General features: G+C 41.0%; 1 protein-coding gene across 1 annotated transcript in view; it reads right to left on the bottom strand.

The window, feature by feature from the left end:
* The window catches only part of LOC139389252 (solute carrier family 15 member 4), a 41,613-nt gene that overhangs the window by 13,396 nt on the left and 4,626 nt on the right, over positions 1-23,591 (bottom strand). The window contains exons 6-7 of the mRNA XM_071135784.1: positions 21,244-21,424; positions 6,801-6,959 (exon numbers count right to left, since the gene is read on the bottom strand). Of these exons, the coding sequence (XP_070991885.1) occupies positions 6,801-6,959; positions 21,244-21,424 (340 nt within the window). The remainder of the gene's footprint in view (positions 1-6,800; positions 6,960-21,243; positions 21,425-23,591) is intronic.

Below are 23,591 nucleotides of genomic sequence, written 5' to 3'. Positions count from 1 at the left end.
TATTTTAAATAGGGACACATTTTCTTTGCTTTTCTTTCAAAAACAAGGACATTTCTAAGTGACCCCAAACTTTTGAATGGTAGTGTACATCACAGTACAGTTATAACAAAACTACCACTAACAGGTCCAGATTATCATCAAGAAAAAAAAGAAATGAAAAAAATTCTACAAATACCTAACGCAACAATTCCATAACGTTAGAAGATATCCTCTTTTTAAATGATTTGCCATGGATATAAAGTGCTCCGCACGTCATCTTCATTAACAGTTGGGAAAATGGCGGAAGGTGAGACAGGGAAGTGACAGCAGCAAAGTCCAGTCTGCTAATACTTTGAGGTTAAAAGAGAAGGTGGTGAAATGCAAACTTTGCGAGGTGGAATTGAGCTACAGTGGCAGTACAGGTGCAATGCTTAACCATCTGAAAGGGAGGCACGGAGATCCCCAACCCGTTGCTGGCAGCAGTGCAGTAAGGGACGGAGTGAGAAAATCACAGAGCTGACTACAAAAATGATTGCAGTTGATATGCAGCCATTGTCAATGGTAGAGGATGTTGGCTTGCTGCCCTGATGGCATATATAGAAGCAGACTACAGGATGCCATGTCGAAAAACCATGACAGCCTGGATGAAGAAAATGTACAATGATCGCTCAAAGTATAAAGTGCAAGCTCTCAAACACCATACGTAGCTTTAACAACTGATTGTTGGATGTCAAAGAACACAGTCATACATCACTGCAACGCGACATCACATTGATGAGAAGTGGGACATGAAGTCCCATGTACTGACAACTGAGAACAGGCACACAGAGAACCTAAAAACGGCATTAACTACCATCATTGCTGAGTGGGTGGGGACAGCAGTAAGGTCAGCGCTGTCTGGTAGCTATGACTGCAGTAGATTGAACTGCATTGCCCCCTAGTGGTCATACGCAGGACCAAATCTGAAGTGTGAATTCACATGTCCTTATACAATTTTTTTCTTAAAGTTTCAAAATAAACATTTTACATTTGTCACATCCCTAATTTTCAATCCCTTACTTGTCTATGTGGAGGTAGATAGAATGAGTTGAGATTTAATTATAATAATAATGTCCGCTTCCCAACCACACGCAAAACAAACAAAGTTAAAATATTTTATTTTGCCTTCTCTCGAGGGCTGTGTTGGAGGGGCAGATTTTTTTTTTCTTTAAAAATAACATTAGCTTTAAAAAATTTCAAAAGATCAATCCCAAAGGGGATCATTTTGCATATCCTTAATGCCCAAAAGCAGGCAAACTGCAGGTGGTGCATAAGGAAAGAATTACCATAGTCCCTCCAAGGATAAAGGAATTGTAATGTGGTAGAAGGTGGGCCCTAGACGTATTAAAAAGGATGTATTCAAATAGAATAAGACCAGGGGAAAACTGTTTTTTCCAGACATATGTCACAATTCTGTCAACTAATTTTCATTGAAGATATCCCCAGTGGGGTAGTGTGGAAAAAGTGGAGGGGAAGTTTATTTAAGGGCTCCCCACAGCTTTATTCTGTCTGTATTTGAATTTCATGGGTGTACTAGTACAGTAATAAAGTATGACAGCCAGTTGTTTTTAATATAGACACCTGGGCAAACCAGTGTGTCCGCTGTTCCAAACATAACTCTATTATGTTCAATTTAACTGATAATGTGGATCTAAAAAAATAATTGTGAGTACATTACTTCACATGAATAAATGATCTGCCCTCAGCCACACAACAGCTACTGTACAGTGTATTTTTCCCTGGTTAGGGTTTGTCATGGTTGCAATGTAATGCAATGCAATTTGTATGCAATGTAAAATATAGTGAGGAAGTGACAGCGGGCCAAATAGACAGACGGGAGGATGGCTCAATCATGGACCGAGGTCTCAACAACCCCAGTCATCCAGGTAATTGAAATCTTTCCAAAACAGAAGCCTTAGCATGGTAATGATCATGACTGCAGGAGAAAGAAATAAAATAATAATAATAATAATAAATAATAATAATAATAATAATAATAATAATAATGAGGTAGGATTCTATTGATTTCAAATTGTGCTCTGCTCATAGAGCCAAGATGAACAGCTTATGTAATATCTCACAACAGCTTAACCTTCAAAGATGTGAGGGAGGAGAGATTATATGCTAGACATGATTTGCTAATACTGGTCATGGTGCTTCTACATACAGTATGTTGTTACAGCATAATCAGAGTGAGGACAATCAGCAAACTGCTGTATACTTATGGCCTATTGTAACACCTTTCCACTACTCCTCACAGCGCCCCAAACTCTACCCTTACCATTAAAAAAACAAGCTGTTAATCTATTAAAAAAATAATAATACAAATTTTAAAAAATAGTGTCCAAAGAGAACAGACGAAATGAACATAGAAAGAAGCTGGCTCAATGAAAACTATGGTGCTACCCATTCCAAAGTTAGGACTAACCACCAGAGGACTTGAAACTGAGCCGGAGCTGAGAGGATCACCAAAACTAAAAAGGTATTTTGGTTTCAGTGCATTTTTATTTATTTATGGTATAGCCTATGAATGTGTCGACAACTATCCGTGGAGATCAGTGGACAAATGGCTGGACAACGGGCTGGACAAAAATGCATGGTCCCCAAGAAAGCGGATTCTTAAAAATACGTGTTTCTGTACGCAGCATGTGTTGGATTCACTTAATTCTTAATTGATCTACCGTTTCTATCATAGGCCACTGTAATCGATGGGGGCTCAGGACAGTACCATTCTGATCATCTGATGAAGGTGCACATGGATCAGAGTCAAACTTTGAAGACCGAGATAGAGTCATTGAAGGCAGACCAGCAGAAAGAAAAACATTCTCTGGGGGCAGAGATACAGGCGACAGCTGATGCATTGGTACAGAGCCAGGCGGCATTGGCAGAGAGCCAGGTGGCATTGGCAGAGAGCCAGGTGGAGAATGACGAGTTGAAGAGGGCGAGGAACGAGATGGAGTCACAATCCATGCCAGGCCAGTCTGGAATTCCACCTCCGACAGGCAGAGTCAACATACGTGGCAGGTTCGTCAGGTCGTCGGTTCACCTTGACATTTCCATTCCTCTTCTGACATTAGAACTTGACAAACTGCTCACCAGGCACAGAAGGGGGACTGGTCTTCATAAATCAATGAGATTTTTATTTTCACTGAATCTCGATTGGTTAGCCTACAATTAGGGTGTGGATTATTTTGCTCTTCACTTGCAGTCACTTAGTGTCCTAGGCCTACTCCCGACCAGTCATGTTGTACAGCGCCATATTTTCCTAATATTAAAAACAGTCAAATGCATTCCTGAATTCAATCTCTTTATCCGACATGTTGACATTTATTCATTGTTTAAATAGTCAAGGCTCCCTTTGTTATTTAATTTTATAACTAAAATGATTGAATGTATTTAGAAGACATGTACGACTTGTATGCTGACGTGCACAAATGAATGATTGATTTTCTGTAAATTGAAGTAGGCCTGTATGCCAATAAGTAAGTTAAACAGGACTCTTACTGTAGATCTACAGATCCACGTCATTTCAATAACTTAACTTCTCAAAGATGCCCTCTGGTGGTCAAACTAGTATTAACGGCAACAATGGCTGACAAATAACATGCCATATAATTATTTATTTTGAACCCTTCCCTAAACCGGACAATGCTGGGCCAATTGTGCACCACCCCATGGGTCACCCGGTCTGCTGCGACAGAGCCTGGACACGAACCAGGATCTCTAGTGACAAAGCTAGCAACTGCGATGCAGTGCCTTAGACCACTGCGCCACTCGGGAGGCCCCATGCCATATAATTCTGCAGCACCCCGCAAGCTGTGCTGCAGTATGACACAACTTTTAAAAAGAAGAACCACTGTACATCTAATATAGTTGTGTAAATTGAAGTTCAAAGTTGGCATTTCACCACCAAGGTCCAATGCCGATGTTATCGCAATATCAAATAATTTCCGAGTAGCGATTACGTACCTTACTAACCACGTTTCCATCCGCAGATTTTATGCAGGTAAAGTCATATCGTATATATTTTTTAAAAATGACAGCTATAATTTTATAAAATCCAAAAGAAGATATTTTCATTCGACATGGTGCGATCTTTTAAAAAAATATAAAATTTTAATATTAATGTTTTATACATTAAGTGTACAAATGCTTTCTGCACAACTGACAATTCATATCCACAATTCAAAGCATAATTTCCCTTTACTTTCGATGAGTGGATCAGCGTGAATTGGTTTAATTTCCAAACAACAAATATATGATTGTTGGCATAATAGTTATCTATATATCCATATTGTTAGCTCTTATTTTAGCTTTGCCATGCCCATGGACAAAGCCCATGTATTTGTCTCATACTATTAAGTTACTGCTTTGACTTTTTTGTCATCAACCATATAATGGCTCTCTGCAAATCACTGAGGGAGAGTAAAGACTTTATGCTAGAAATTGAGTGACACTTACCCGCTTACTATCAACCATCATGATGAAAATGCTAACAGAAATCATAGGGTTCTATTTTCTCTCAGGGAAAAAAACAAACAAAAAAACTGGGAAATACAATTTGGACAGCATACCACAACAAGCTAAAACTATAACTTAACCTCTTGAACCTCTGGGGGCAGTATTTCATTTTTGGATGAAAAACGTTCCCGTTTTAAACAAGATATTTTGTCACGAAAAGATGCTCGACTATGCATATAATTGACAGCTTTGGAAAGAAAACACTCTGATGTTTCCAAAATTGCAAAGATATTGTCTGTGAGTGCCACAGAACTAATGCTACAGGCGAAACCAAGATTACATTTCATACAGGAAGTGAGACAGATTTTTGAGGCGCTGTGTTCCAATGTCTCCTTACATGGCTGTGAACGCGCAAGGAGAGAGCCTACACTTTGTCGTTTCCCCAAGGTGTTTGCAGCATTGTGACGTATTTGTAGGCATATCATTGGAAAATTGACCATAAGAGACTACATTTACCAGGTGTCCGCTCGGTGTCCTCCGTCGAAACTATTGCGTAATCTCCAGGTGCGCGCATTTTTCCATTTTGAACAGAGGAGAAACCAAACTGCCACGAGTGACTTATCATTGAATAGATATGTGAAAAACACCTTGAGGATTGATTCTAAACAACGTTTGCCATGTTTCTGTCGATATTATGGAGTTAATTTGGAAAAAAGTTTGCGTTGTAAATGACTGAATTTTCGGGGGGTTTTCTCAGCCAAACGTGATGAACAAAACGGAGCGATTTCTCCTACACAAATAATATTTTTGGAAAAACTGAACATTTGCTATCTGAGAGTCTCCTCATTGAAAACATCCGAAGTTCTTCAAAGGTAAATGATTTTATTTGAATGCTTTTCTTGTTTTTGTGAAAATGTTGCCTGCTGAATGCTAGGCTTAATGCTATGCTAGCTATCAATACTCTTACACAAATGCTTGTGTAGCTATGGTTGAAAAGCATTTTTTGAAAATCTGAGATGACAGTGTTGTTAACAAAAGGCTAAGCTTGTGAGCCAATATATTTATTTCATTTCATTTGCGATTTTCATGAATAGTTAACGTTGCGTTATGGTAATGAGCTTGAGGCTATAATTACGCTCCCGGATACGGGATTGCTCGTCGCAACAGGTTAATAATGTCCTTGGGAAGGGTAAGGAAAGGATAATTCACTGCAGGTCCAATTCACTGTGTGAGGGTATGAACCACCGATGGATGACCTTCTGAGGAGAGCTCTTGCAGACATAGAGAAGAGATCCTCCTAATTCTATGATTGCAGCCTACATGCTGTGTTCAAAATAGCAAAATCCTTGTTTACTACACAACGTATTCCATTCACTCAGAGAGCAATTCATGCATGTATTTTTGCCATTTACTCAGACAGCACCATTCACTGCAGGTCCAATTCACTGTGTGAGGGTGTCAACTAGTGTGGGTGAACTTCTGAGAAGAGCTCTATTAGCCTACATGCTGTGTTCAAAATACTTGAACCAAATGCACAATGTATTTTTGCCATTCACTCAGATGGCATTTCATGGACAAGGTCAATGTTATAGAATGTAATCTTACCCTTAGTATCTGTATAGGTACTAGAGGTAGAACTAATGTAGCATGCCAGCACTGGTGGTGGTTACAGAGAACAATCAAACTATATTATGTGGTTGTCCATTGTCTGTTGACATACTGTAGAGGCTGCATATCATGCTGCTCAGCAAAGTCCAATGCTAAATCTGACTTTAAAACCTGCGATAAAGTATCTCTTTGGCGCAAACTCTATCCCTACTAAATGTATCCCTCCCTGGATTCCTTACCCAGCTATTTCAACAATAGCACAGGCAACAGTTGCTATACATATGTAAGGATGCAGGAAGGGTTTTGTGTTTTAGAACAGCAAACCATTGATTGGACGAGTCATTAGGGCATAAGAATGAAGAGGAAAACAATGTCAGGTTGTTCAAAGGCTAGAGGAGAGGACTATTAATCACAACGCATACTAAAAGGTTACTTTACCATTACATAGACTACTGCCCTTCAACTTCCCCTTTAACAACACATTATATAATTGGCTACTGGATAATAGTGGTGGTGCAATCAAGATACATTGTAACAATTAAATCAACATCTATTAGTACTGACTGTATGGCCAAGACCAAATTATCACTTGTAACCAAATCTGTTAGACAATCATTGTCATTATCAGATCTCTGCATCTCTTTATAAATGCTATATACGCTTCCTTTAGACATTTCTATATAATCTGGGCAACAGAACATCATTCCACTCACCTGCGATGCTGGCAAAGATTTCGCTGATTCCGATGAGCACATACTGGGGCACCTGCCACCATATGGGCAGATCTGCTGCGTAGTAGATGACGTCGCCAAAGACCTGGTCGATGGTGCCATTAGATTTGATGATCTCAAGTCGTTTTGTCTCCAGTATACCTGTAGGGAAGGAGGCACAAAATGTGTATATAATGTTATTAAGCCTAGATGCTTGAATTATGTCAGTGCATGAACACCAATGGGAACAACTCTTGTTTTTATGGATTATGAAAATACGTAAATGGTTCATTTTGTCTGTAAACACTACAAGATAAAGCAATGGCTATCACCCATTGTTATTATTGATTGGCACCATCTAAAAGATGAGGACTTTCAACTTTTGAACTTTCTATGCCGAGATGCAACACTTTTTCCCTCAATATACAACAGTCATAAAAACAGAATACTTGTAAAAGTCCATTAGGGCTTAAGTGTCAAGTCAAAGCCAGCGTTTAATTAAGATCACATCTGCATGCTCACACTCAGACATTACAGCAGTTAGTAATGGAGGAGAGAGCCGACAACTCAACAATAACACCCCCAGCATTTGTCATCAGCAGCTGCTGCCGCTTCCTAAAAGCTTTAAATCGATAACCATTATCATGGAACCAGCAGCTATTTCCAGATAACACCCAGAGACAGCCTCCTATCATCGCCCCACACTTAATGCTGTATTTGAGAGGGGATGGGGCCTTCTAATCCAGCTATCCTATAATACCTCTTGTCCATCCCAGGCAAGGTGGTCGCTGCCCTGCCCAGAGCAACTTCTTACACTCGCCATAAAACACACATATACTGCTTTTACAACATCATATCAGGCATTTAAGCTCTAGCCCTGGGTGCTTAAAAAAAAAGAAATACAGCTAGAGCTACTTTTGCATATCTATTATATAACACATTCAGCACTAGCTAAAGCAGATTAGAATTCAGTTTAACAGATTGTCAAAACTGATAAAAGGCAACGTCAATGGCCTTCAAAGGCAATGTCAACGCAGCTTTGCCATGTTTCCCACACCATGTGGTGAGGGCCAGCTTTGTGCTCCACCACTCAACAAGGGCAGGTCCGCATAGCCATAGATGTCAACCCTGTGAACTGAGGATAGCAGGCGTGCAAGACAGTGTTGATGCTAGCTGTGCCCGAGGCAACACTATGGCAGATGCACAGCTGCCAATCTGTGTCCTACGGTGTGTGTTCCCTATACACCAATAGATCAGTTACTGCGCAGCAGAGGATTAAGGCCTCTTTAATATAGTAGTTAGCAGGAGTAACAGAGTACAGACCATCAATTAACTATAAAGGCACTCTCCAAAGTAGCCCATAGCACATTACATACACTGAAATGTATAGGACATAAAACAGTGTTTCCAAAACGAATTATTATACTATAATATCTATGTGATTTGCTGCCTTACACGTTAAAGATAGCATTTCACAACTAAATCAGTGTGTGAAGAGGTGGGGACATGCAAGAGTAGAGTAAAGGAGTTATGCAGCATTCACCACCTACCTGTCCTCTATGTGACCAATGGCCACAGTAGAGGCTGCTGTACTGCCATAAACCCTTTATCTTCATTACTGTGAATTCAAATTGCTTTAAAAAAATTATTCAACCTTTTACTTCTCCCTACTTTCAAGTGCTGCAATTTACTTATGGTAAATAAATGTCAAGAAAAGTCTTTGACCATATGAAACAAACCTACACTAAATACATTTCCTTTTTGCAATAGTAGTGGCACGGTGAGCATCTAGACAGCACTGTTTGTGTCCAAAGAATAGCATCATTAGAGGTGGTTAATATAACGATACAATAGCAAAACATCTAGTGTATATAGGTTCTGTATCAGACAGATTTTTCATTTAGCCTTTCTCACACAAACACACATCTCCACCTACCTACAGTACCTAGTATAGATGCACACAAATGCACACACACACCCATGTTTAGACAGTAAGTTGGTAAGTAATTCCTTCTGCAGGGTGCCTGTGGTTGGCTGTGGTTTATTAATGACAGTGCTGCAGTAGTGAGCGGGATCCAGTCGAGCTGGTCTGTCCATGGGAGGGAGGGCTGTGTCTCTGGGGTCTTCATTAGGCTCTGATGACATCCCCACACGGGGCACCAGCTAGCTAGAGCCTCTGGATCACTATCCCTCTATCACACAGTCATACGCCTCATACAGCAGAATGTAATGCAATATCTATACACTGCATTCATAAAGTACTCAGACCCCTTCACTTATTCCACATTTTGTTACGTTACAGCCTTATCCTAAAATTGATTAAATAAAATTTTTAAATCCTCATTAATCTACACACAATTATACACATTTCCACACAAGAGGTTGGAATAATACTGTGAAAATGATAATGCCCTTTTAGTGTAAGATCTGTTTCAAAAGAACGCCTGCAATTTCAGCCTGTTTGGTGGGATGGAGTTTTGGCCTACCTTATGACATCAACAGGCTGTAAATTGGTTAATAAAGCAATAAGAGTTCCAAACCTCTTTGCCAACAGCAGCTAATTTTCAGTTTCCCCCTCCACAGTCATACCACTTCCAGAGAGTCCAAACAAATTTCTTGCTTGAGAAATTGCTCTTTGCTTAGAAGCTATTTCTTTCTTTTTGAATATTTTAATTGAAAACATTTACAGTAGATATGTTTCAAGTAGTGAGTAAAGAGTCTGAATACTTATGTAAATGCATTAAAAAAAAATGGTATATACACATTTGCAAAAATGTCTGAACCTGTTTTTGCTTTGTCATTATGGGGTACTGTGTGTAGATCGATGAGGAAAAAAACAATTATACATTTTAGAATAAGGCTGTAACGTAACAAAATGTGTAAAAATGTAAGGGGTCTGAATATTTCAGAATGCACTAAGAATAAAGCAATGACTACTTGGACTGTGTGTGTGGGCATGTTTAAAGCAACTGTAAACAATATTTACGCCACACTAGATACGAATTATCCTCTACAAAAAGGCTGTTAACGGTGTTCAGCTGGGAATTAAAAAGCCATTGTCCCACCATCCAAGGTCATAGCGGACACCAGCACATTTAATGTGCTCATATGCGGAGTGAAAATGTATGGAGGAAAGACATCCTGGTTGTAGTAAAAGTTTTCAAATCACATGGATTATTATGATTGCGCCGGAAGAGATGGCTGCCATTTTATGGACTCCTAACCAATTGTGCTATTGTGTTTTCTTGCGATATTTCTAACTTATTTTATACATAATGTTTCTGCCATTGTCTCTTATGACCGAAAACAGCTTCTGGAAATCAGGACAGTGATTACTCACATCATGCCAGGCAAAGATTTTTTCTTTAACGAGTCGGAGTCAGAGGATTTACTTCAGACACCTGACAAGGCCCAAATCCCTGTAATTCGCAGGAAGAAGAGATATTGGGGACGTAAGTTGGGGTGTCTTGTAAGATCCCGACGGCGAGTGAGTAATCCCCCTCTACCATCGGCCCTATTAGCCAGTGGAACCAAACTGTCATACTTGAGTAAAAATAAAGATACCTTAATAGAAAATGACTCCAGTAAAAGTATACAAGTATCAAGTGTAAAAAAAAAAATCCTTATGTGATACGCTTCAGGAAACTAGGCGTATGTCGCGGGTCACTACTTCACAGGAGAGCCATTAGAACAAACGTTTACATTTTTTTAATCAAAATGTGTCTTTTGGCAGAAATGCCTTCTTGAACATGTGAACTTTCATGTGCCTTTAAAAACAAACTTGTATGCCGTCTGTAAATACGAATACAATTGTTCAATTACGAGCCTAGTTGGTTAGCCAAAGAAAAATGGAGCAACCTTCCCACTTGCCATGATTGGCTGAGATGCCGAGAGATGAGTTTGGATTGGTCTACCATTTTGCACACTTCTGTCTATTTGAGCTGGTCAGTATGTCTAGGTAATCCTGTCTAACGTGTAAAAAACCCCACATATATTGTGTATTAAAACTGCATAAGTGTTGCTCTCAGTGGAATTCGAGTATGATAGTTTAAATTTACCTGGATGTTAGCTACCTGCAGATTCATGCAGGGTAGTAACGCCATGAGTTGTGATTATCGTTCATTGTTTACCTAGCTAGCTCCACTATGCAAGCAACCATTTCGGGTGCATTCGTAAATTCAGTCTGGCCATCAACTCCGATTACAGAGCACTCTCGTCCGAGTGTGCCAGAGAGCGCAGAATAACCTATGCATTTACACTCAACACCGATTGAATATGGCCAGTGTCAGTAAACGCGAAACGCTCTGAATTTACGAATGGACAATCTGACAGCACAGTTGCAGTCACCAACGCTCTGGATAACATAACAGCCTAACCAGCTCTGCTTGGGCGAGTAATGTTCAGTGAGCTGTTCTCTCTCTCACTTAGATGTCTGGAAGTAGCTAGCAAGTTAGCTTGGGTGCTTGAGTGGTTCCCATAGCAACAATTAAAACATTCCCAAACCAGAAACCGTGGATTGATGGCAGCATTTGCGTGAAACTGAAAGCGCGAACCACTGCTTTTAAATCAGGGCAAGGTGACCGGAAACATGACCGAATACAAACAGTGTAGCTATTCCCTCCGCAAGCCAATCAAAGCGTCAGTATAGAGACAAAGTAGAATCTCAATTCAACGGCTCAGACACAAGAGGTTTGTGGCAGGGTCTACAGTCAATCACGGATTACAAAAAGAAAACTAGCCCCGTCACGGACCAGGATGTCTTGCTCCCAGGCAGACTAAATCACTTTTTTGCCCGCTTTGAGGACAATACAGTGCCACTGACACGGCCTGCAACCAAAACATGCGGACTTTCCTTCACTGCAGCCGACGTGAGGAAAACATTTAAACGTGTTAACCCTCGCAGGGCTGCAGGCCCAGACAGCATCCACAGCCGCGCCCTCAGAGCATGCGCAGACCAGCTGGCTGGTGTGTTTACGGACATATTTAATCAATCCCTATCCCAGTCTGTTGTTCCCACATGCTTCAAGAGGGCCACCATTGTTCCTGTTCCCAAGAAAGCTAAGGTAACTGAGCTAAACGACTACCGCCCCGTAGCACTCACTTCCGTCATCATGAAGTGCTTTGAGAGACTAGTCAAGGACCATATCACCTCCACCCTACCTGACACCCTAGACCCACTCCAATTTGCTTATCGCCCAAATAGGTCCACAGACGATGCAATCTCAACCACACTGCACACTGCCCTAACCCATCTGGACAAGAGGAATACCTATGTGAGAATGCTGTTCATCGACTACAGCTCGGCATTTAACACCATAGTGCCCTCCAAGCTCGTCATCAAGCTCGAGACCCTGGGTCTCGACCCCGCCCTGTGCAACTGGGTACTGGACTTCCTGACGGGCCGCCCCCAGGTGGTGAGGGTAGGCAACAACATCTCCACCCCGCTGATCCTCAACACTGGGGCCCCACAAGGGTGCGTTCTGAGCCCTCTCCTGTACTCCCTGTTCACCCACGACTGTGTGGCTAACTCAATCATCAAGTTTGCGGACGACAAAACAGTGGTAGGCTTAATTACCAACAACGACGAGACAGCCTACAGGGAGGAGGTGAGGGCCCTCGGAGTGTGGTGTCAGGAAAATAACCTCACACTCAACGTCAACAAAACTAAGGAGATGATTGTGGACTTCAGGAAACAGCAGAGGGAACACCCCCCTATCCACATCGATGGAACAGTAGTGGAGAGGGTAGTAAGTTAAGTTCCTCGGCGTACACATCACAGACAAACTGAATTGGTCCACCCACACAGACAGCATCGTGAAGAAGGCGCAGCAGCGCCTCTTCAACCTCAGGCGGCTGAAGAAATTCGGCTTGTCACCAAAAGCACTCACAAACTTCTACAGATGCACAATCGAGAGCATCCTGTCGGGCCGCCCACAACCGTAAGGCTCTCCAGAGGGTAGTGAGGTCTGCACAACGCATCACCGGGGGCAAACTACCTGCCCTCCAGGACACCTACACCACCCGATGTCACAGGAAGGCCATAAAGATCATCAAGGACAACAACCACCCGAGCCACTGCCTGTTCACCCCGCTATCATCCAGAAGGCGAGGTCAGTACAGGTGCTTCAAAGCTGGGACCGAGAGACTGAAAAACAGCTTCTATCTCAAGACCATCAGACTGTTAAACAGCCACCACTAACATTGAGTGGCTGCTGCCAACACACTGACTCAACTCCAGCCACTTTAATAATGGGAATTGATGGGAAATTATGTAAAATATATATCACTAGCCACTTTAAACAATGCTACCTAATATAATAATGTTTTCATACCCTACATTATTCATCTCATATGTATACGTATATACTGTACTCTATCATCTACTGCATCTTTATGTAATACATGTATCACTAGCCACTTTAACTATGCCACTTTGTTTACATACTCATCTCATATGTATATACTGTACTCAATACCATCTACTGTATCTTGCCTATGCCGCTCTGTACCATCACTCATTCATATATCTTTATGTACATATTCTTTATCCCCTTACACTTGTGTCTAAGGTAGTAGTTTTGGAATTGTTTGCTAGATTACTTGCTGGTTATGACTGCATTGTCGGAACTAGAAGCACAAGCATTTCGCTACACTCGCATTAACATCTGCTAACCATGTGTATGTGACAAATAAAATTTGATTTGATTTGATTGCTGCTGTTTTTTTGAGAGTTTGGATCAACCATTAAAGAGATGGGTGGGGCTAAAGCTTAAGAGGGTGTGAACGATGCTGAATGGATGTAGACAAACAGCTCTCCAATAGTACCAAAACATTCAAAGGCCATTTCCTCAAAAGTGAGTTTACAAGTTTATCAACTTTCAAAGCAAAATAACTTTCCCATTGTTCCTCAACTGTAGTGTATGATATACAATTTTGTAGCGAAGAGTCACCACATTTATCCAATGTAAAAAACAATTTATAAAATGTTGCTACATAAGACCAATTTGAGCCGGTCGGTCACATATTAAGCAAACAAGATGGCACCATTTTATTGGTTTTTAAATTTACGGAAAGCCAGGGGCACACTCCAACAGCATGTATGTTAAGTGAGTCCGCCAGATCTGAGGTAGTAGGGCTAACCAGGGATGTTCAGCTGATAAGTCTGTGAATTTGACTATTTTCATGTCCTGCTAAGCATTCAAAGAAAATGTATGGAGTAAAAAGTACAATATTTTCTTAAGGTATGTAGAAGTACAAGTAGTCAAATATAAATAGTAAAGTACAGCTAACCAAAATTACTTACGTAGTACTTTAAAGTATTTTTTACTTAAGTACTTTACACCACTGCTATTAGCCAATGTGCAATCATTGGATAACAAAATGGATGAGCTCTGATCAAGACTATCCTACCAACAGGACATTAAAAACTAATGTTATGTTTCACCAAGTCGCGGCTGAACGACAACATGGATAACATACAGCTGGCAGGGTTTTCAGTGCATCGGCAAGATAGAACAGCTGCCTCCGGTAAGACGAGGGGTGGCGGTCTGTGTCTATTTGTAAATAACAGCTGGTGCACGAAATCTAATATTCAGGCTGTCTCGAGGTTTGGCCCGCCTGAGGAATGTATCTCATGATAAGCTGTAGACCACACTATTTACCAAGAGAGTTTATCCATTTCCCACCACAAACCGATGCCGGCACTAAGACGACACTCAACAAGCTGTATAACCCCATAAGCAAAGAAGAAAATGCTCATCCAAAGGTGGCGCTCCTAGTGGCCGGGGACTTCAATGCCCGGAAACTTATACATTTTGCCTCATTTCTACCACCATATTAACTTCTTAAGGTATAGGGGGCAGCACTTTTGGATAAATAGTGTGCCCAATTTCAACTTCCTGCTACTCATGCCAAGAATATAAGATATGCATATTATTAGTAGATTTGGATAGAAAGCACACGTTTCTAAAACTGTTTGAATCATGTCTGAGTATAACAGAACTTATGTAGCAGGCAAAACCCCGAGGACTAACTGTTCAGATTTTTTTTTTTTTTTTAGGTCTGTCTGTTCAGTGAGTTCTCCTTGGGAAACGACATTTCTTAGGCACTTGTTTTCAGTTCGTACCGGTTCCACTGGATGTCACCAGTCTTTGGAATTTGGTTGAGGTTATTCCTTTGTGCAATGAAGAAGTAGTGCCAACTAGGAAATGGGTAACACTGTTGAGAGTTGCGCAAGACTTGAAAAGTAGCGTTAGTTTCTGCTCGTCCTCTATTGAAAACAGATAGACCAGTCTTCAATTTGATCGATTATTAACGTTTAAAAATACCTAAAGTTGTATTACAAAAGCAGTTTGAAATGTTTTGGCAAAGTTTACAGGTAACTTTTGAAATATTTTGTAGTGACTTTGCGCAATTTGAAAGCTGTTTTTTTCTGGATCAAACGCGCCAAATAAATTGACATTTTGGATATATATGGATGGAATTAATCGAACAAAAGGACCAATTGTGATGTTTATGGGACATATTGGAGTGCCAACAAAAGAAGCTCGTCAAAGGTAAGACATGTTTTATATTTTATTTCTATGTTTTGTGTAGCGCCTGCCGGGTTGAAATATGCTACTTTGTTTACTGTTGTGCCATCATCAGATAATAGCTTCTTATGCTTTCGCCGAAAAGCCTTTTTAAAATCTGACATGTTGGCTGGATTCACAACGAGTGTAACTTTAATTTAGTATCTTACATGTGTGATTTAATGAAAGTTTGATTTTATCCTTATTTTTGAATTTCCCACACTGCATTTTCCCTGGCTTTCGGCCAAGTGAGACACAAGCGTCCCCTATACCATAAGAAGTTAATGTGCAACCAGAAAAAAAACATTTAAATAAAACTCTAGACCATCTTTACTCCACACAGAGATGCTTAGCGTAGAAGGCTCTCCCTCACCCTCCATTTGGCAAATCTGACTAACTCAATCCTCAATCCTCCTGATTCCTGCTTACAAGCAAAAACTAAAGCAGGAAGTACCAGTGACTCACTCAATAAGGAAGTGCCAGATGACACAGATGCTAAGCTACATGACTGTTTTGCTAGCACAGACTGGAACATGTTGAAGAGTACACCACATCAGTCACTGGCTTCATCAATAAGTGTATCTATGACATCATCCCACAAACAAACATACATACATACATACATACATGCATACCACAACCAAAAGATATGGATTACAGGCAACATCTGGACTGAGCTAAAGGGTAGAGATGCCGCTTTCAAGGAGCGGGACTCTAACCCGGACGCTTATAAGAAGTCCTGCAATGCCCTCCGATGAACCATCACAGGCAAAGCGTCAATACAGGAGGAAGATGGAGCCGGTGTAGTACGATGCTTGTTGGATGTGGCAAACTATTACGGACTACAGAGGGAAGCACAGCCGCAAGCTGCCCATTGACACACGCCTACCAGACGAGTTCAGCTGTTCCAGACAACTGTGATCATGCTCTCCATAGCCGATGTGAGTAAGACCTTAAAACAGGTCAACATTCACAAGGCCGCAAGGCCAGACAGATTACCAGGACGTGTACTCCAAGCATGCGCTGACCAACTGGTAAGTGTCTTCACTGACATTTTCAACCTCTCTGAGTCTGTAAAACCAACATGTTTCAAGCAGACCACCATGGTCCCTGTGCCCAAGAAAGCAAAGGTACCATCCTGTAGCACTCACATCGGTAGCCAAGAAGTGCTTTGAAAGGCTGTTCATGGCTCACATCAACACCATTATCCCAGAAACCCTAGACCCACTCCAATTTGCATACCGCCCCAACAGATCCACAGATGATGCAATCTCTATTGCACTTCACACTGCCCTTTCCCACCTGGACAAAAGGAACACCTATGTGAGAATGCTATTCATTGACTACCGCTCAGCGTTCAACACCATAGTGCCATTAAAGCTCATTACTAAGCTAAGGACCTTGGAACTAAACACCTCCCTCTGCAACTGGATCCTAGACTTCCTGACGGGCCGCCCCCAGGTGGTAAGGGTAGGTGACAACACATCCACCATGCTGATCCTCAACACGAGGGCCCCTCAGGGGTGTGTGCTCAGTCCCCTCCTGTACTCCCTGTTCACTCATGATTGCACGACTCCAACACCATCATTAAGATTGCCGGTGACACAAGTGGTAGGTCTGATCACCAACAACGGTGAGACAGCCTATAGGGCGGAGGTCAGAGACCTGGTAGTGTGGTGCCAGGATAACAACCTCTCCCTCAACGTGATCAAGACAAAGAAGATGATTGTGGAATACAGAAAAAGGAGGAACGAGCACACCACCATTCTCATTGACAGGGCTGTTGTGGAGCAGGTTGAGAGCTCCAAGTTCCTTGGTGTCCACATCACCAACAAACTAACGGTCCAAACACACAAAGACAGTCGTGAAGAGGCCACGACAACGCCTATTCCCCCTCAGGAGACAAAAAGATTTGGCAGCTGTACCATCGAGAGCCTGGTTGCTTCACCGCCTGGTGTGGCAACTGCTCAGCCTCCGGCCGCATGGCAGAACAGAGGGTAGTGCGTACGGCCCAATACATCACTGGGGCCAAGCTTCCTGCCATCCAGGACCTCTATACCAAGTGGTGTCAGAGGAAGGCCTTAAAAATTGTCAGGCTCCAGCTACCCTAGTCATAGATTGTTCTCTCTGCTACCGCATGGCAAGCGTTACCGGAGCGCCAAGTCTAGGTCCAAAAGGCTTCTTAACAGTTTCTACCCCCAAGCCATACGGCTACTGAACAGCTAATCAAATGGCTACCCAGACTATTTGTCCCCACCCCCCAGTTTTACACTGGTGCTACTGTTTATTATCCACGCATAGTCACTTTCGCTCTACCTACATGTACATATTACCTCATCTAACCAGTGTCCCCGCACATTGACTCTGTACTGGTAGCCCCTGTATATAGCCTCGCTACCACTATTTTATTGCTACTACTTATTTTGTATTTTATTACTGTTATTTTAGTAAATAGTTAACTTTTTTTCTTTAACTGCATTGTTGGTTAAGGGCTTGTATAAGTAAGCATTTCACTGTAAAGTTCTACACCTGTACTCTGCACATGTGACAAATAACATTTGTGACATTAATACGTGCATTGGTTCTCAAGTGTGCCACTGATTTGAGAAAAGGAATGTCTTAATCAAAATATTTTAGCCTGAATACATCAATGCAGCAGCCAGTGACAGACTAGGCTAGGTCTATTTCAAAGATAATCCACAGGCTGTAACTGGACTGAGCAGTGCTCTATGGGTGCAGACAAACAGGACCAGAGCAGAAGATGCATGGCATCCCATCTACTCCCTATGCTATATAAGGATGAGAAAACAAAGTACACCTTTTGTTTTTTTCCCAAGTCTGTATGATACCATTTTACCAGAGCTGTGTTTTGAGGCAAAGAATATGAATACCTTTGACAGACTACCTGCTGCGACATGAAGAACAAACAGCCCTGTGAAGGTCAGGTCCTCTTTGTAGAGGGCAGTGGTGCTGGTCAAATATACAATATCTTCAAAAAGTATTCACACCCCTCAACACTTTAAACATTTTGTTATGTTACAAAGTGGGATTAAAATGGATTTGTCCTATTGTCAACAATCTATACACAACTCTCAAAGTGAAAGAAAAATATTTATTAATGAAAAATAAACACTCAAATCTTGATTAGATAAGTATTAAAACACAGAGTCAATATGTGTTAATCACCTTTTGCAGCAATTACAGCCGTGAGTGTTTTTGGGTAAGTCTAACATTCTGACCAGACTGGACACATCGCGTGCGCGAGTGTTGCAAAATAAATGTAGAAATCCATGTTATTCAATTATTGTGCCAACGATCGTCTGCGTTGCCAAGGGCTAAAATAGAAGTAATTCCTATTTCTGACGCAGATCGCGTTGCAAGTCCTGCCTCTTCCATCTCCTCATTGGTTTATAGAAGCAGGTACCCATGCGCCATCTCCTCATTGGTTATACCCACGTGGGTGATTGAAAGACAAAGTGTAGATGCCAATCACCATATACTGTAAGTTCAAAGATGAAAAAGCCTGGAAGGAGGAGAGATGACTAGAAATTATTCGGTTGACCGTTTTATGTGTGGATTAACTGTCGGAGTAGAGGACCTTGTGAATTTCAGGTAAAATAACAACTCAATGTTTATATCCCAGGACAAATTAGCTAGCAACAGCAAGCTAGCTAAATAGGACAAATTAGCTAGCAAGTGCAAGCTAACTAGCTAAATTGCCATACATGTTTAATGCTGTTCGACCTGTCCCCAAATGAATGTCATTGGTTCAGAGTTGTTTTGATATTTTAACCTGCGTGTCGTGATCGCGTTTGGTGTAGGGGGACAAAATAAGTGCATGCACGATAGCGCACGCGCGCAGCCGGTTTGGGTTCCATGTACGAGCTTTGTATACCTGAATTGTACATTTGCCCATTATTATTTTTAAAATTCTTCAAGCTCTGTCAAGATGGTTGTTGATCATTGCTAGACAGCCATTTAAGTATTCCCATAGATTTAAGACTATTTAAGTAAACTTTAACTAGGCCACTCAGGAACAATGTCTTAGTAAACTCCAGTGTAAATTTGGCCTTGTGCTTTACGATATATTCCTGCTAAATGGTAAATATCTCCCAGTTTCCCCTCAAGGATTTTGCCTGTGCTTAGCTCTATTCTATTTCATTTTTTTTAATCCTAAACCCCAAACATTTTCACTCCGGTCCCCCTTCCGGAATTGGGGAACATCCCACGCTGCCTTTTTTTTAAATTACATTTAACCTTTGAGTCAGTTAAGAACAAATTCTTATTTACAATGACGGTCTACCCCGGGCCAAACCCGGATGACGCTGGGCAAATTGGGCCACGCACAATCACGGCCGGCTGTGATATAGCCTGGATTCGAACCAGGGACTGTAGTGACACCTCTTGCACTGAGATGCTGCGCCACCCGGGAGCAATATAGGAATACGAAGAGTGGTACTCAGTGATGTGTTGTATTCAGGACAAAAATATATATTTTGCCACATTTTTGCAGTATTAGTTTAGTGGCTTATTGCAAACAAGATGCACGTTTTAGATTATTTTTATTCTGTTCTTTTATTCTTTTTTTCCTCTGTCAGTTAGATTAGTAATGTGGAGTAACTACAATGTTGTTAATCCATCCTCAGTTCCCCTATCACAGCCATTCAACTCTGTTTTAAAGTCACCATTGGCCTCATGGTGAAATCTCTGAGCGGTTTCCTTCCTCTCCGGCAACAGAGTATTGATACATCATCCAAAGCATAATTGACAACTTCACCATGATCAGAGGGACATTCAGTGTCCTTTCAGCTTAAAAAAAAAAATCTACCAAAAGGTCAAATCCAGTCTGGGAGGCATTGCAAAACCTCCCTGGTCTTTGTGGTTTAATCTGTGTTTGAAATTCACTTCATGATTGAGGGACCTTACAATTATCTGTATGTGTGGGGTATAGAGATGGGGTAGTCATTCAAAAATCATGTTAATCACTATTGCACACAGTGAGTCCATGCAACTTATTTAGGCTTGCCATAATAAAGAGGTTGAATACTTGACTCAAGACATTTCAGCTTTAAATTGTTAAATAATTTGTAAAAAAAATTAATAATAATAATCTACATTATGGGGTATTGTGTGTAGATCAGTGACACAATCTAAATTTAATCAATTTTAAATTCAGGCTACAACAACAAAATGTGGAAAAAGTCAAGGGGTGTGAATCGTTCTTGAAGGATCGAATCCACGAGCCGACAAGATAAAAATCTGTTGTTCTGCCCCTGAGCAAGGCAGTTAATTAACCCCCAACAACTGCTCCCTGGGCACTGATGACATGGAGGTCGATTAAGGCAGCTCCGCGCACCACTCTGATTGAGGGGTTGGGTTGAATGCATTCAGTTGTACAACTGACTAGGTATCCCACTTCCCTTTCACTCAAATTACATTTAAAAAAATAAAGTTGTACAAATGTTGAATTTTTACAAATGATCCCTGTCTTGCTATCCTTTCCCTTCTCAAAAGTCATTGAACATGTTAAACATGCGCGACATACTGCTTAAGCAAAGCAAAGCAACATTGGCTTGCTTGTCCTGTTTGCCTCGTGAGTCATGACTCCTGACCCTGACATCTTCTCAGCGACAGAATAAGGAACAGCAACACATCTCATTGAGAGATGAGATCAAGGAGATGGGTTTTTCCCTAACATGTGACATTTGAAATGTGTAACATTTATTATGGTGAACAGTATGACTGTGACATTGTGAAACTGTGGGTTGAAGAGGATGTGGGGTGGTTTAAATGGAAGATTTACTTGCATGATCTACCATGACAGGCTCTCAAGACATGCCAGACACAGTAAGGATTAGCTGTTGCACTCCACTCACCAGCCGCCACAGCTGACCACATGACAAAGAACATCCCCACTGCGATCCTCTTGAGGGAGGAGGGCAGCAGGCCTCTGCGTTTGAGGATGGGGTCCACCACTTTGTCCTTAAGAGGGATCAGCATGAGAATAAGCACTGCGTCGAACATTGTCAGCCAGGCGGCAGGGAAGCGGAATGTGATCTGTCAGGAATCCAGAAGAAGACAAACATGAGAAACTATTTACAAGAAGTTCACAAGGCATGGAAAACAATACAGAGAATGTCAGTGCACTCCTGTCCAGTTCCTCAGGGGTGAGGGAGTGATGTGCTGATGGCCTTGACACCGTGTTGGCGCCCTCAGCTGGACAGAACTAAAACTGAACCAAAACTCAAGTTAAATAAATATATTCAAATAAAAATGAAAGTATAGTTTACATCTCACAAAATCTATTGCACACAAACTAAATCTGGTAATACCATCTAAAGAACAATTAATAATTTATTAGAATAATTCAGAGTTACGTGGGTAACATATTGTCCCAGCAGCAAATATGTTTTGGTGAAATGATAAACAAGACTGTTGCAGTAGCAATTAGTGTTAGCAAAAGACCAGAGATGGAGAAATTATTATCATCATCATCAAAACATTCTATGAAATTATACATATGAATACACTGGATAACAAATGAATCAACATGGAAAACATGTTTTTTTAAATGTTTTATTTGAAACGTAGCCTACAATTGAAAGAAAATGCTACAGGAAACTGCAAGGCGTAGTCCTTATTTATTTTGCAATTCAAATGTTAAGTGCCTCCTGAACTCAAACCATCTAGTTTTAAACATTTGATTGTCCTGTTTATTCCCTGATTGAATTTACATTTCTTAGACTAACCGCTGGTAATTTATACATTGTGCGCCCCCCACCCCCCTCATTATCATATCCAAAACATGACAGTGTGCTAAGTATTTTCACCCGGGTGAGTCTAGTTTGATTGGCAGAGGTGCCCCAGTAGCGACCATAGGGGGAGCACATTAACATCGGTAAGTATTAATTAAGCAGAAAAACTGCCCAGGCAGTGGAATGGCTCTTCATCCTGCAGCTACTCTTCCCTTGGACTGAGTATGCAGAGAAGTGACCCTAAAAACACAGGTGGACCAAACTTTTGAGAGTGTTGGTTTTTACTCAAGAAGTCTCTGCACTTTGGAAGACTAGCATTAATTAAATAATTACTTATTACACTTTTGGACATTTCTGCCCATTACCTTACAATGTGCAATTGTCAAGAAAGTAATTGAACCAGAAAGAACACACATAACTGCCTCTCTACTATACACATTTGGCCTTGCCTCAACACTTACACATTAAAACTAACTGGGAGGGGAAAAATACTATAAAACTAAATTATTTATTTATTATTCTGGCCAGTAATATAAAATCTTCCATTTCCACTTTGATGTCTTCACTGCTTGCCTTTGCTTTGCCAAGCTTACCCTGGCTACCTGCTCTCAGCTATCATCAGAGTAGGATATGATTTCATGAAACAAATATATTCTCTGCAAATTACAGCTCAAATGTATCTCCAGAATTAAAGGCGCACAGCATCACTGTGGAATGCTGAGAATGAAAATAAACAATAACATTTCCTGTTTAAATGATACTTGAATGTAAAGACCATTTCATAAAATCACTTGCTGAGAAATGGCCATGTCACCTGAAAGCTGTTTTGACAGATAGTATTGAAATACAAATGAAAAACAGAATAAGTGGCATGTGTTTGCTCTTTTTAGATCTGTAAAAAAGGGTGAAACCTGCAGTTGCTAAATACATTTTTAGACATAAAAATGAATACGTACCCAGTGAATCTTGAAGAATTAAACTTGTAAATGCCTCATGAGCTTAGTTCAACAGTCGTACCCCATCAGAACACAAAATATAGGACTATTTGTCTCCAATGTTTGTATACAAAGTAAAAGTAAACAAACACTATTGCCTCAAAACATGGTTAAAACTATAGTGTTTATCATGCATGGTCATTCCTTGCATCCATAGCTCTGTCTATGAATTTGAGAGTGGTTACATTTCTCAAGCCCCATCCCTCAACTTTTTATCGAAACAGTGGCAGGGACAGGTTTTGTTATTGTTTCAACTGGGGATTTCCCCCTTTAAGATGGTGGATGTTTTAACACCATCGAATGTGTGGTTAACGAGAAAGTGTTTCAGTTCACATTTTACTCTACATACTTCCCTTACCACCCTATGCATGTGTATGTTCAAATGCCTGACAGACTTTGAATCTAAAAGTAGAAACAAACGCAAACAGGTGCTAGTCTCTTAACCATTTGTAGTCAAAGTATGTGACGTGGATT

This window comes from Oncorhynchus clarkii, chromosome 30 (genome assembly GCF_045791955.1).
Source record: "Oncorhynchus clarkii lewisi isolate Uvic-CL-2024 chromosome 30, UVic_Ocla_1.0, whole genome shotgun sequence".
Classification (NCBI taxonomy): Eukaryota; Metazoa; Chordata; class Actinopteri; order Salmoniformes; family Salmonidae; genus Oncorhynchus; species Oncorhynchus clarkii.
Note: the sequence above shows the minus strand (reverse complement) of the source record. Positions and strands in the feature narration are given on the sequence as shown.